The sequence below is a fragment of the Catharus ustulatus genome, chromosome 2 (assembly GCF_009819885.2).
Source record: "Catharus ustulatus isolate bCatUst1 chromosome 2, bCatUst1.pri.v2, whole genome shotgun sequence".
NCBI lineage: Eukaryota > Metazoa > Chordata > Aves > Passeriformes > Turdidae > Catharus > Catharus ustulatus.
The window spans coordinates 106,906,082-106,920,896 of record NC_046222.1 but is presented as its reverse complement, the minus strand read 5'-3'; the positions used below and the strand labels follow the sequence as shown (position 1 = coordinate 106,920,896).

The following is a 14,815-nucleotide window of genomic DNA, read 5'->3' as shown; positions in this document are numbered from 1 at the left end:
TGAGGTAAGAAATCAACTGAACATGAGCAGGGGAGTCAGGGCACATCCAGTGACCCCAGGCAAATAGAAGCTGTACCTTGTTTTGTCTTCTTTGCCTCCTTCGAAGCCTCAGAAACTCTTTGTGCTGCCGTGAAACGAAGTTGACTGCTGCATATTCCAGCAAAGCAGCAAAGACAAAGAGAAGGCACACAGCCATCCAAATGTCAATAGCTTTTACATAGGAGACCTAGAAAGGAAAAGGACACAGCATGTTATATCTCAAACTAAGCTGAAGATATCAATGTGGAAAAAATAAACACATTTTTGCACAGCACAGGTTCCATGAGGTATTTATTTCTTGTTCTGTGTTTTGATTTATTAATTTATTGGCTGATAACAAATACATCATTCAACTATTAATGAAATGAGTGTCCACAAAGAATGCACTAATCAGCTATTGCCTTTAGAGAAAGATCAGGATTACTTTAACAAAATACAAGTCTTCTTGTAGTCCTAGTCAAAGTTTGCAAAAAAGAATACAAATACAAGATATGATAGAATACCTACTGAAAAACAGCCATAGAAAGTTTATGGGTTTCACCTTTTAAATTTTTTTATGAAAAAATTACAATATTTCTTAATATTTGGTATCCACAACCTCAAAATAAACTTAGGGTATTCTATTCTATGGGCTGATACAACTTTACCAATTAAATATTCCATCCTAGTTGCCTGACCTTTACCCAACATCTCTATAAGAAAAATAAATCTTCATAGATACTATCTACTAAAAATACCCAAATACCAGCTGCCTCTGTTCTAGTAAAAATTTATTCTGATTTGAATTGACTTGTCTACAATAAAATCAGATATATTACAGCACTGCAATGTCACAAGATTTTGATCATATTACCCACACTATTGGCCAAACAGTAGCCAACTAATGAGCTACACACTCTGCATATCAAAGGTACATTCTCCATAGGTGTGTTTGGTCTCTGTCTTTCTTTGCAGTCTTGCAGTTTTTAAGCAGAGATCTTATGATTAGGTAACAGCAGGTTGTCTCTGTTGTTTATCAGGTATTACCTCCTGAGTGCAATTACAATGATCTGACTTAATGTCTACAACATCCACGTCAGCTAGTTGCATAAACTACTTTAACATAAATAAATCAAGGAATGGAGAAGAATGGGCATATCTAGGATGCAAGGCATTTGAACTGTTTCACATGTCTTCTCTACAATGAGATTAATAACACCCAAACAAAGTTTCTTCTTCTTCATGTCTGTAAGGAGGAGCTTAGAACACCTCTGAAAGTAGAGGCTTTACTCAATTGCCTAAATAACAGCATCACAAATTGACACATTAGGTACCTAGCATCCATTTTCTAATTCAACAAAGCACAAATCTTCAGTATCTCACATTAACCAGTCTGCTGGAGATGTCTCAGATACTCAGGGTCACCTCAGTTTGACAGAGACCCATGGCACCCCTCTACAGCTGAATCAAGATAAGCAAAACTAACCCTGAAACATTACAAAAATTCGAATAATAACCTGCAGATAAAGCATTTCAATGCAGTAAAAACATATAGTGGTCTGAAAAGGCAGCAGAAAACGTTGCTGTGTTCCTGAAACTCATATTTAGGAAACCAAATCCCCACTTCAGAAAACTCTACCTTTTGCATCCTATTTAAAATGACCTCACTCTTCTGGCTGGACAACCATTCCATGACAGAAGGAATCACACCTCTATCAATGGGTTTTGCTTCTATTTGCCAAGTGTTTGAATAGCATCATTTTTCCAAGTCCGTAGAAGATCTTTTGTTAATGTCAAATGGAATATACTGCACTATGTGCTTCAGCAAGCAATATGAGCAGAGGAACTGGCATTTAAAGCACAACAGAAAGGAAACAGAGCTTCATCCTGCAGATCCTGAACACTGAGAAGGACATTTTAGAGGAGCCAAGCACTGTTATTCAGCCTTCATCAGAGGAACTTGCCTTTCAGCAGCAATAGTGCAGCTCCACCTGGCAATGCCCCCCATACAGCTCTCACAGGCTGACATGCAGCAGGCTGAGGTGACACCATGAATCTGTGCCTTTCAATTAGATACACAGCAGGTTTGAGGCTCACTCTCACATGTATAAGAAATCATACAAGTTATGTCTTTTCTGAGCAGCTGTGAATACCAGAGAAAACTTGAAATGTCCCAGACACTATGCCACAGGCTGAGGCACAGTAGGAATCGAGTCACTGTAATTTGTGTAAAATGCAGCTGAGATTAGATTGCTTGTTGCTTTCCTTGAAGGGGTATCTTTTTTCCTTTACAAATTTCCTTAGGAGATGTATTAGAAATGAATAAACAGCTGGACTGTGCTGTCTGAGACAGCACAATGCAGGGAGCTGAAGTCAGAAGAATCAGCATTTCTGACTGTGCAAATCCTGTCCTGGTGGGCCTAAAGCAGGGAAGGCAAAATGATAAAGGAAGCCCTGAGCTAGCTGTCCTGCCTCTTACACTGAGCTACCAGAAATGGCATCCACATAGCTGCTGAGCCAGCTGGATTATTTTAAGTCCAGCCTGCTAGGCTGGAATCTGAGAATCATGATATCCTTGGCAGATACATAGCTTATTCTATTGTTTGGCCAGTACCACATCATGGCACAGCTTTAAATGAGAAAACAGAAAGCAATTGCTTCCAGCACTATATTATAAATAAATAGACTGTAAAATCCTGCAATGAGTAAAAGCTGACACCTTTGTTTTCAAATCAATTTATGTAGTTTACCTATGAATCTCTACTATATACAGAATTGTGCTGCTCAAAGCCTAAAAACCTATGGAATTTTCTGACATGCTGGTAGAAGTTGGAGTCTGCAAAACTGAGGAAATCATGATAGCCTAGACACATCCATTGCTTAGTCAGGTTCTTCCATCAAACTCAAAACTAATGTTATCAGCTAGGAGTTTTTCCCCCAGATCATAGTATAGGGTGAAAACTCATATGTTTGTTCAACTTAAAGGCTTGTAGCACCTGCTTTGATAAGGACTCATCAAACAGTGCTGCATCTCCAGCTCCCTTAACTACCATGTGCATGTTTCTTGCTCCACAGTCATTCTGGGTACATGTAGGACAGTACAGACTGATTTTTTGTTGGAGCTTTCTTCTCACCTAACTTTAAAAGCACTATGTACCTGTGGGGATTTTTTCAATTAATTCTAAGAAACAAGCAATTGCAGGACAAAAATCCTCTAAGTGGAACATAGATATCTATACTACAGTCAAAAACTATAGTCAAAAACACCGCACCCTAAAAATGTCAGTCTCTCCTTTTTGACCAAGACTGGAGTTTTGGAAGGCTATTTCAGGTACACATGTATGTTTGATATACACTAACTTGGCTAGATAAAGCCTATGAATTATCTCTGTTAGCCAGTACCTTGGTAAATCCTAATCACAGCAGAGAATAACAACAGAAACAACACATGAGCCTTATGTAATAGAGACTCTTACTAAGCATTTGCCACCTTTCCCATAATTTCACTTGCAGCACAGAATCCAGCAACAATACACATTCCAAGTTGACATTATTAAGCTAGCATGCATAAAAGAAAAATAAGTGAGGCTCTTTTTCGAAGGTAGATCTTATAAAACTTTGTCTGAAAAGTCTGCAATGCCAACAGCACACTGGTTCCATTTACTATAAAATACTTTTAGAAGTGGATATTTGGAAACTCTGCCTTGTTCAGAGTTCTCATGTTCAGAAAACTCAGTAAGATTTTCTTGTCCTTTTCTTTCTTTAAATAGCTGCTCCATTTTTTACTGCATGTTGCCAAGCTTCCTCCCTAACGCTGTTTGGGAGGAGGGGATTTAATGGCTCCCACCAATAAAACCATAAATTATATCAATTATTCAGATGCTTTGTAAATGTTTTAGGGCCAGTTAACGAGGGAACTTTTTCAGAATTAGAGCTGTCTGCATCAAGAGTCAAGTATGGTAAGGCTAAGTATAGTAAATGTGACAAAGCTACTTCTTTCCCTTCATAATTTTCCTCATTTGTTATTTGGCCATACCCACTGCAAAAAAAAAAAAACCAAAAACCAGTTTGTTCTCCACAAACTGCTGTAGCATGAGTGACCCCAGTGAAGTTCCTGCAAATGCAAGTACAAGGATAGTTCCACTGTTTGTGAAGGACTTGTGGAGATTAAACCTTCCACTTCTCAAACTCTTTTTATCTTGTCACTGTGACTCTCCCACAGCTCCCAGGCCCCTTTGCCGTGTGTCACCACCAGAATGAAGAATGCTTTTGTGGAGAGAATCCAGGGGAAAACATGGTCATGGGTCCTGCAGCTCAGCAGCTGTCATTCGTTGACATTTTTGAATCAACCCAAATGTGAGCTCTGTTTATGCTACAATGCCAGTCTCATGAGACTCCAGACAATTGCTTTAACTCTCTGATTCTGTCAAACAAGTGTAAGATGGAAATAAAGACACATCCATCCACTCCCAGGGTTCTGCACTGTGAAAATGACTTCAATATGCAGTGAAAGGTACTCAGTTTGTGTTAAAAAAATATTCACTTATTTTGGTGGGTAGAATCTTATGAAAACATAGCTTTTACTCAAGTTACAAAGCCACAAACCTCTGTTTTTACACAATGCCGTATTCTAGACAAGCTTTTTTAAGGAATAAAAATTTCAGCTACCATGAAATCTTACAATTTGAAATTAACTTCTCCCATGCATTAAAATAAACTCATGGAGAAAAAGGTTTCAAAGATTTTTTCAGACTGAAAAGGTGGAAATAGAACAAAGTATCATTTTAAATTAACACTGAAACAAAAGTTACTTTAAATGAAAAGTGGGTAATCTTCAAAGCAAAACCAGAAACCAGCAAGATGTTTTTAATTTAAACAGAGTGAAAAAAACTGTACTATCCTCCCTCTATTATTCAGATTCCATATGAAAGTATCCACCTAGCTCAGCAGGGATTCACAAGTTGTTCCAAACACCCAAAATTGCCTTCTTTTTTAGTGAATAAACTATTCATCCAAAAATTTTTGCTCTATTTCTATTGCTGGTTCTGCCAAGTCATGAGATGCTAAACCTCCCACTCACTGCTGATGCAGAAATAAATGCTGACTGCATTCAAGCCAGGAAATGTATGGGAAACATTTATGCCTTGTTTTTCCTTTAAAGATAAAGGGACATTTTCTTCAAGTCTTTGAAGGAGATCAGCAAGTTAAAGTTTTCCAAAGATGTTCAGAGAGATCCCTGGGCAGGGGCCCGAAGAGGTGATCCCAGGCACTTAACAAAATTCAGTAGTAGGGCTACTGGCTATTTTTGTTGTGCTAACCAGGCCAAGATGCCAAAAATACAGGCCTGGTTTGTGAGTGGTCACAGCTACTCAGTGTCAGCTCCATCCAACTCCTACTGAAGAGAGAAAGAAAGATGCTCCCCAGCTTCTGAGTGGGGCTGGACCCCAAGAATCTGCAGGAATTATCCAACACTTGGGTTTTTTCCCAAGGCCATATGAAGTATTGGCATACTCATCATGTGTCATTTTGTGCAATCATATGGTGTAGCTCCCATACATTTCCTGTTCCTGGCAATTCATTCTTTCTGTACAGTAAATTTAAGACAGGATGTAGATGATTTCCACTTCACCCTGCTTGAGCAGGGAGCTTGGACCTGATGACCCACTGTGGTCCCTTCCAATCTTACCCATTTTTTGATTCTCTGATTCAAAAGCCCTCAACTTCTCTAAAAATAGCATGACTGTTTTGCAGACAAAGAAGTCTGAGTGATAGCTCAAGGTGCTTTTTCTAACAAAGCAGGTTACAGGTGAGAAAACAAAGACAATCTGTGATTTGGAGAGATAATGGTGCTGGTGCTCAGCTTGGGAGCAAACCGTGGGATTTTCTTGTGCATTGCTGATGCAGGGACAGGCTGACCTCTGCACTGAGCATCAAGTAACACTAATTGAAATTATAACTGGGGTCAAAAGTGCACTTTTACACATTGATAGTCAACTGCATGTTGTAGCACTTCTAAGATGACAATAATGTCTGGAAATGTCTCATATCTCAGGAGTTCAAGCCTAGCTCAGGCCACTACAGAAATAGTTAACAAGGTATAGAGGTGAAATGCTAAATTATTTGGAAACTGGATGTTCTGGTAGCCCTGCCTGAGAATTATGTTGAGATCATGCCTTGTAAACCATGGTAGAGTGGAACTGAGATTGAACAGAGTCTTAGGCCCCTGTGGAAACAGATTGAAATTATAGAAAAAAGGAGAGGAAAAAAGTGGAATTTCCTCTGCTCGTAATTTGTTATGACTTTGGTATGCACCAGGGCACTGCTGACTTTTCTCATTGCCCTGATCCTGAAAAACGCTGGGGAGGAACAGGATGGGGACACCACCATTCCCACCAGCTCAGACACATTTTAACACTGTGTGTAAATAGCAATTTGTGGTTCTTGCAGCTCTTCAGCCTGGTTGCCTCTCTCTGCCCTCTTGGTGAAGAGGTTATGGCTGAGCTGGCCCATGGGGGCATGCTCTGCAGTTGTGTTGGAGACCAAGAGGCACCTCACACCCCCAGTGTTATGGGCAGAGGCAGCACTGTTTGGTCAGACTTCAGAGAAGCCAGAACATCCCCAGTCTGTGCTTGAGCTGTCCCAGGAATAAACCTGCAACACCAAACATCAGCTTCTCATCACTTGTATTCTGCACACCTTTGCTCTTTTGCTTGGTCTCGCTTTCTATGTTTAGTGTTCTCTCTTCAAGAAAGTGGTCTTGGATAAGAACTTACAACCATTTCATTTTTCTTCCCTTGAAAACCAACCAAACTTTCAACAAAGCTTTCTGCAGTCAAAGGGAGAAGAAATATTCCTGCCCCACAAAAACCTTAGGACTCTCTGTGCTCTCACAGCCCCCAAGGTTACTACAGCCCTACCTTCTCAGCATATCTCAGTGACCTTCCTTTGGCTTGTAAATAAAGCAAGCTCATATCGGCAGAAATAAAATACATAATACTGATATTTGTGATGTTTCTTGTGTATGAACCAAAGAAAGTAATCAACAGATTGGTGCAGCCATGGTGATCAGTTTACAAAGGTGACAAATAAGGATTGATGTCTTTGCTACAAGGAAGCAGCTTCTTATTGCTAAGTAATTGAAAGACATTTATCACACAGAAACACCCCCATACATGAGCAGAGCTCAGTGCAAATTGAGAATTATATGTGGCTGCATTAAGACACGGGTGAAAACATATCCTGTCAGCCCTTGCAGACAGATGAAAAAGCCAGTCTTGGGTCTCATTTACAATGAAAAGATTTTGGCTCTGGGTCTCATTACAATTAGAAGATTTTGGCTCTTTCTTCCCAGTGAAATCTGCAGATAATGTTTCTTTTATGTCATTAAATGCTCACTTGAATATTTGGACTCTAAGTGGTAAATTTTTCAGTGGATGAGAGCTTGGATAAAAACAATCACAAAGGAGAAAAAACTGAGAAAGATTGCAAATTTTCTAGCAAGAACCAGCAGCCTGATCATTGAACAATGTCATTAAATGCATAGAGTCAAATGCTGATATTGACCAAAGAAGCATTTATATTTAAGATACACTTGAAATCAGAATTCAATGTAGTATGTATCTGAGCACAGCCAGAGTGCCTACTTCTGTCAACTTTCCTGCTGTGATTTATGCTTTTCTGATTTCTTTTATTTTTGTTAACTCAGCGTTAGAAAATTCCTTTTGTTTGTAGATCCAAAAGTTCTTTAGTTGCCTCAGGTGAAAATAATCTTCATTCAGCTCACCCACAGCCCTTCAGGTTCAGTTATTACCTCTGCCATCCAGTTAGGAAGAATTGCACCAAATTGCATTATTCACTGACCTTTGAAGAGTTAACTGACTCAGTGCATGACTGTTATCAAATAACAAGTCAGAATTTCATTTTTGTAGCAATAGGTACAAATCTGTTCCTTTGGGTTAGGATCACAGAAGTGCAGTGTGGCAGGGTAACAATACTAAGGACATGTGCACCTATACATACATGTACAGTAATTTCACAAATACAAGATGCACTGAGTATAAGCCGCATCTCTGGGTGTTGGCAAATATTTCGGTTTTTGTCCATAAATAAGCCGCACCCGAGTATAAGCCGCTCTGTTGTTCGCAGCGAGGACCCGCGTGCAACAAAGTTGCCAAATAGTAACAGAACGGTGGCAGGGTGGGGTTTACTGGCTCGGCTCGGGCTGTGCAGGCTCGGCCCGCTCGGGGCTGCCGACGGGGCCAGGTGGCCCAGCCCAGCGCTGCCGCTCAGCAGGGCCACTCGGGGCTGGCTGCCGCTGCCACTGGGCTTGGTCACCATGGCCCGGCGCTGCCCCTTGGTGGCAGGCAGGGACGGAGCCCCCCCCCGCTCCCGCAGTGGCGGGCGGGGACGGAGCCCCCCGCCGCCTCCCCGAGCCGCGGCAATGGCGGCACAGGGCCCCCCCGTCTCTCCCCCGGGCTGTGGGAGAAGGGAAGGAGAGAGCTCTCCCTCCTCTCTCCCCACCCCCCGTGCTGCCTGCAGGCAGCCAGGCTCCACCTGCCGCGCAACAGAGTAATAATTTGTAACAATCGCGAAATGCCGACGTTACAGCTGCTCGGTTCAGCACTCTGACTGGCACTTCTGAGGTTGTAAATGTCAGAAAATTATTCACATATTGGCCGCTCCTGAGTATTAGCTGCATTTCCGGTTTGGGAGCCAAATCTTAGTCAAAATGGTGCAGCTTGTATTCGTGAAATTACTGTATACACCAGGTATTATTTCTTCATTGAATAGAATAAAAATTGAGTTAAATCTCACGTGACTTCAGAACATTCTATAACTTCTTTTCTGTGCTGTATTTCCTGTTGTAGTCACAACTAAGTGAGTCACTAAAAGAGATCCACTTCATGGAACTGAACAACAAAAACCTAAAATTATAAAAGGATGCCTAGAGCAATATGGCTTCTTTCTTCCACTTTTGGTCTCTGCTGCTTGTTAAAAAAGAGTTAATTGTCTATTTTTCTCTAAGATTATACTCTAAATTCTGAATTTCCTAGCACTTCCAGCAATGTAATCTGGTAAGAAAAGGCATTTGTTTATTTTTATGACTGTCGGTCTCTCTAGGTTAGAAATGGGTAAATCAGAGTAAACCTTTGGTCACAGAAAATTGCCTTATCAAACAGAAATATAGATCAGACTAAAAAAACTGAGAATGGGTTGGGTAATTACATTACCCAGTAGCCCCATATGCTTCTTTCTTGACTATTACTTGATCAGTTACTCACTATTACTGAGCGACTTATCATTTTCATCTCAGCATATCTTCTGGCTCTGGATTGTGAATTGCTTGTTTAATCTGATTAAACAGGAAGGGGAAAAAATGCTTTCTATTTGAGTAATTTAAACAATTCGTAACTGAAAATAATGGTATAATAAATAGATTTGTATATACAGTCCATGAACATTTTATCTTTTATCTTTTTATCTTTCTTCTCTTTCTATCTTTGAAAAAAAAGTTTTAAAATGAAAATAAAAACATCTGTAAAAACGGGTCTTGAAGCTGAGCTGATGTCAAAGAAAAGATAGGCTCTGGCAGGATAACATGGTCTGATTCCAATTTTAAGTGTGAGTGAGTCCCATTTCATGTACAGTAAAGCACTTAAGGAGATGCAGAATTGAAAGAGGATGTACAATGGGAATAATAGAATATGGCAAAGGTGAGAATGTACGTTGAAATAAATTGACAGTCTGAATATTAATAAACACAAAGAAAGAAAATGGGATAAAGAGGGCAGGTTAGAGGAAAGGAAATGGAATTCAAATAAAGGGGAATGAAGAGCAGCATTGAGCAAGATTCATGCAAAGATTTCTTTTTTTAATTTAACTGAATCAGTTTCTGTATTCTATAGGGCCAAGCGCTACCACGTTAATGTAAATGTACCTGTCACACACATTTGAGCCTGCAGACTGAGCACCTGGGATCAACACTGCCTGTGGTGAAACACAGGTTGCATGCCCAGACCTCTGTTTTTCACCTCTCTTGGGATGGTGGAGAAACACAAGTGATCCATACATTCCCATGGACTCTCCCAGCCAAGGACCTGCCTGACCCATCTGGGTCCCACCAACCAGCTACAGACCATCAGCCTGCACCACCTCTTTTGGAGAAAACTCTGGGCCTGAGGGCTCCTGGAGCGCCAGGCTTTGTGGTGTGCAGACCTGCTCAGTTTGAAACCACTGGCATGTACTTTCTACCCTGTTTTCCCTCTTCACATTCTCTGAAATGTAGTGATCTTTTTATCCTCTTTTTCTGTAGTACATTCTAATCAAGAGCTCCCTGTCCTTTCCAGTCAGAGATGGCTGACCAATTGACATTCTTAAGTAAATTATGCTTTCAATCCCTTTGTGGAAGACTGGCCCTGGAAAAACAAAAAGCAGGCAAAACCTGCAGAGGACAGGTCATCACATCATTACAGGCTCCCTTTTGTGTTGGTGTGGAACCAGCAGGAGCACCTGCAAGGACCCACAAGGCTACTTAAGCACAGAAGAGACAGAGACACCTTTCAGTCTCATTTTCTGATGCAGATTTTGATTATTGTAATAACTTGGTCATGGGCTGCTGCACAATTGTCTCCTTGGCGATTCAAAAGACAGAAAGAAAACTCTGTTGATTTAGAATAAAAGCTGGTTATCCCAAATCCTGAACCTTTGCTTCCAAGGAGAGTCTTGTATTAAGGTTTTGTTTGCAGCTATCATGTTTTTCACATAATTTAATTTTCACCTGAGCTATAAATCCAAGAACTTTCTGAATCATACTGTAATGTTAAACTGTCTCCAGGACTCTTACACCATGAGCTTTGTTCAAAAGTGTCATCACACATTTCACTCAGGCTGAGTGAAATAATTTTGAGCCACAATAGTTAGGAACTTAGTGCAAATATATAATCAAAGCAATAACTTCACCATTGCTTTTCACTGAAAGATGTTTGTGCAGAAGCCTTTTAGCCATGCAGTCTCATGTATGGAGCACATTTATATTCCCTTCTCAACTTAATTTTGAGCCAAAGTATTGGACTTTCATAACAGGAAAATTATTTTCTGAAGTTCATTTGATTGCTTAGCCTGACTGCCAGTGTTTACTCCTATAAACTGCTCTTTTTTCCTCACCCTTTTTTTAAAGCCATGGTGGCTGTATTAGTGGTGTAGTCTGCAGCTGCAGTTAAAGTAGCCAGAGGCTCTCCAAGGAACCACACAGCACTGAGCACCAGCAGCCCCCACAGCATCAGCACCAGTGACAGAAGCAGTCTGGAGTACAGATGGAGAACTCTTTGAAGGACAGCACAGGCACCTCTCAGAAACACTGCTGGATGGCCCTCAAGGTTCAGAGCCCTGCAGCACAAGTAAGGGGAATGGTTTTCATGCCAGCCTGATACCACATGCTCAAGGCTTCTTGAACTCTGTTGCTCCCTGGCAAGCAAAATCTCGCTGCCAGAATGACTTCATGATACTGACAGATGAATGCTTAGGAAAAGGCTGGAGACAACCAGGAGGGAGCTAGCAATCCTGGAGGGAGCTACTGAGGATATCACCACTGCTCAGTGAAGAGTCACAGTGACTATTGTTCATCTGTGCAGGAAGTAAGGACCAGATAACTTCTGGTGTTCTTATTGCTATTTGCAAATTTATAGGGTCTTGCATACGATGTATTGGGTTACATCCTTGCTACAAGAATGGCAATATAAATGATGGTATTGTCCCTTTACTTCTCTTCTTGTGTGTGTTTGTGTGTGTGTTCCCAGTTTGTGTCATATACTGTGTCTGAAAAACAGTAAATAGATGAGGTTGAACCACCTACAAGGAAGAGACTTCTGCATCCTTGGGAAACTGCTAATCCGGCTCAGAGAAGGTTCAAAAGCCTTAATGATATGGAATCTGGAGAAACTGTACTGAGAAACTCTCAGAGATGATGGCCAGAATAATTCCCTGAAAGCCCAGAGGAGACCAAACTGAGTTTTCTGCCACTTAAAATCATTGGGATGGCTGTAATTGAGGACACAGTAGATGGGAGGAGGGCTGTGCATGAACTTCTGCACTCCTGCTTAGTCTTATCTAGTTGCTTTGACTTTTGTTCATCTAAAAAAATAATTAAATATTAACTTTTCTTGTTTTATTCATGTTCTGATGAAACATGGGTAATTTTTCAGTTCAGCTAAAACTTTTAATCCCGTGTGACACCTAATTGTGAGAAGAAGACAAAGGCACATGCACTTCAAAGCTATGGTTTGGGATTGCTCCTCTTGCAGTCACAGACCTGGCACCCCAGAGCCTGTCTTCTGCTGTCCCTCTGATCTTGGGGACACCTGGCACAGCCACTGCATGAGCCCCAGTTCCCCAGGCTGGGCACAGCACATGTCAGAGGTGGGAGAGGAAGGGAAAATGGAGCAGCTTTTCTGACTCTCAGGCAATTCTGGCGTGCTCAGCTGACTCGTGTAACTTAAAAGAAGCTGCAAAACCAAGTCAGCCTACGCAAGAGAAGAAAACAGCCTGTATATAAATAACAACCTATATAGCTTTCCCCCTGTCAGTTCCATAAGTCGTTGGAGAAGAACAAAGCTTTGAAGTGAGTCATGTTAACCCCCACCCTACCCTTAGTCTCTCTCTTTCTCTCAAAGTTCTAAGAAAGCTCAGAAAACACATTGGTCAGAATTTTAAGTCATGAAGATTAGGGTCAAACTGTAACTCTTCAGGAGATTTTAATGAACTGCCTATGCCAGGAATTCTGTCTGCATAACTGGAAATGAACATGTTTCTTTCCTGAATCATTCTGTGGACTTTTGACCTGCTGGTAAGTCTAGGGTACTAGGAGCTCACCACCAGGTTTCTTTTCAGCACTAAATATTCTTACAACATTGGTCTGTTCCTGCTTCTAACTTACATGTAGGAATTCACACCTACATCAGTTTTATCCACCTGGCCATTGCAACCTCCTTTTCTATTATGACTCAGCACATATTACAGAATTGACTCCTTTTAGCTCAAAAGAGACTGTTGGTCCTGTACAGAAGCCTGGATTGTATTGCCATGTTACCCAGTATTCATGTTCAGTATAAATAAACAAATCTTCTGAAAAATCCTACCTCTTAATAATATTAATCCCAGTATCAAGCTTCTGAGGAGAGTCACACATGGCTATAAATACAAAGAGATTTCATATTATATTTAAGAGCTGTCTTTCAGTTTGATAAGTTATTAATAGGTGTCAGAAATTTCAGTTACACTTGCCCCATCATTACTTAGAGCTGTGGGGAAGCACTCGCCTGGCTGGAGAACCCTGTCACATGTTTCTCACATGAACTGACATTTAATCACTAGCAATTATGGTAGAGATAGAAAATAAAACAAACAAAAGAAAATCAGAGGACTGTTTTGCATGGAACATCTCAGGTTATTAGAGAGTAGATTGCATCTAACAAGACTCAAAGAGTAGGGAGTATTTCAAAGCACAAGTATTTCAAAAAAGGAGTATTATCTGCCTCTTTCCTCAGAACAATCTTAATGATGAGTCTTAAAGAGGTTAATCCACCTGCTTCTCAATGGAGACGTGCAATGTAGGGAAATATTCTCAGCTCCATGTTACAAATAGGGAAATTAAGGTGTGTATATGGTAAGTACATTGCCCAGGTTTTCAGGAGGAGCCAGTGGCAGAACTCTGAATGAAATCTTAATCCATGTTTCAGAGTTCAGATCATCCTTCCCAAATCCACATTGCCAACTGTTCCACAGAACTGCCTAAACTCACAAGAATTTTCCTGAGGAGACTGCACCACCAACATTCTACAAATGGCATTCTGCAAAAAATGTGTATCTGTATCACTGTCAGACACATCAGGAGGAGAACAGGAGATAGGCAGGGAAAAATGTGCAATAATAGTGCCCACTCCTTCTTGGCTGCTGCTGTCAGCTTGGTTTTGGACATAATAAAAAGCAGAGAAGATAAATTAAAACAGATTTGGGTTTTCCAGAGTAGGTCATACTCATGGGTGAGGTGAGGGGAGGGCAAGGGAGATGTTCCAGCATAGGCAGCCGCAAGAGAGATTTTTGCTTAAGTTGTCAATACAATGTTTATTTTGTAAACATATTTGTCAATTTTACAGCACTTATTCTGCCTTAAAGCATACCTTGAACCTAAAGTTATTTCAGCAGCTGTGACTTTGATCGATTGCATATCAGGAAGTTAAAGTGCAGAAAACTCCTACACAAAAACACTTTAAAGCATGGAAATTAAAATTTAAAGGCTGCTATTTTAACATGCTTTGTGTGCCAGAGCAGCCCAGCCCCAGTCTGAACTGTGAGAAAGGAGGAAGGGCACCACAGCCACTCAGTCTACTCACACAGGACAGGTCCTAGGTACAAACTGCCTTAAGTAGTGTTAAGGTGGGAGTGGAGCAAAGGAACAAAGCTGGCAGAGCTTCCTGTTTCTAACAAACCCACATCTGTTTAACATCCCCAGCTGCCAACTAACTGCAGAAGAGCTTAGAAAAAGCCACAAGCAGGGCCTGGTTCTCCAACGAATATGCTCACCACATTCCTTTTCATGCACATCCCATCAAAATCCATCAGTGCCATTCAGTCAATATTAATATGCTTTTACCAGAGGAAGGGGTGCACAAAGCATCCTCAAGCAAAAGCTTCTTATCTGTAGTGAATACTGTCAGAACTGCCCTGCATGTTTAGCAGGAGCCTTTCCTGCACAGAATGGTCTCCACAGAGGATCTGCTGAGCTCTTGGGAAGCTCTCTGCA

The 14,815-nt window shown here is 40.9% G+C and overlaps 1 protein-coding gene across 6 annotated transcripts in view; it reads right to left on the bottom strand.

The window, feature by feature from the left end:
• Positions 1-14,815, bottom strand: part of GLRA2 (glycine receptor alpha 2) — a 122,190-nt gene that overhangs the window by 27,395 nt on the left and 79,980 nt on the right. For all 6 annotated transcript variants that reach the window (XM_033051228.1, XM_033051232.1, XM_033051229.1 and 3 more), the window contains exon 8: positions 77-226. In XM_033051228.1, the coding sequence (XP_032907119.1) occupies positions 77-226 (150 nt within the window). The remainder of the gene's footprint in view (positions 1-76; positions 227-14,815) is intronic.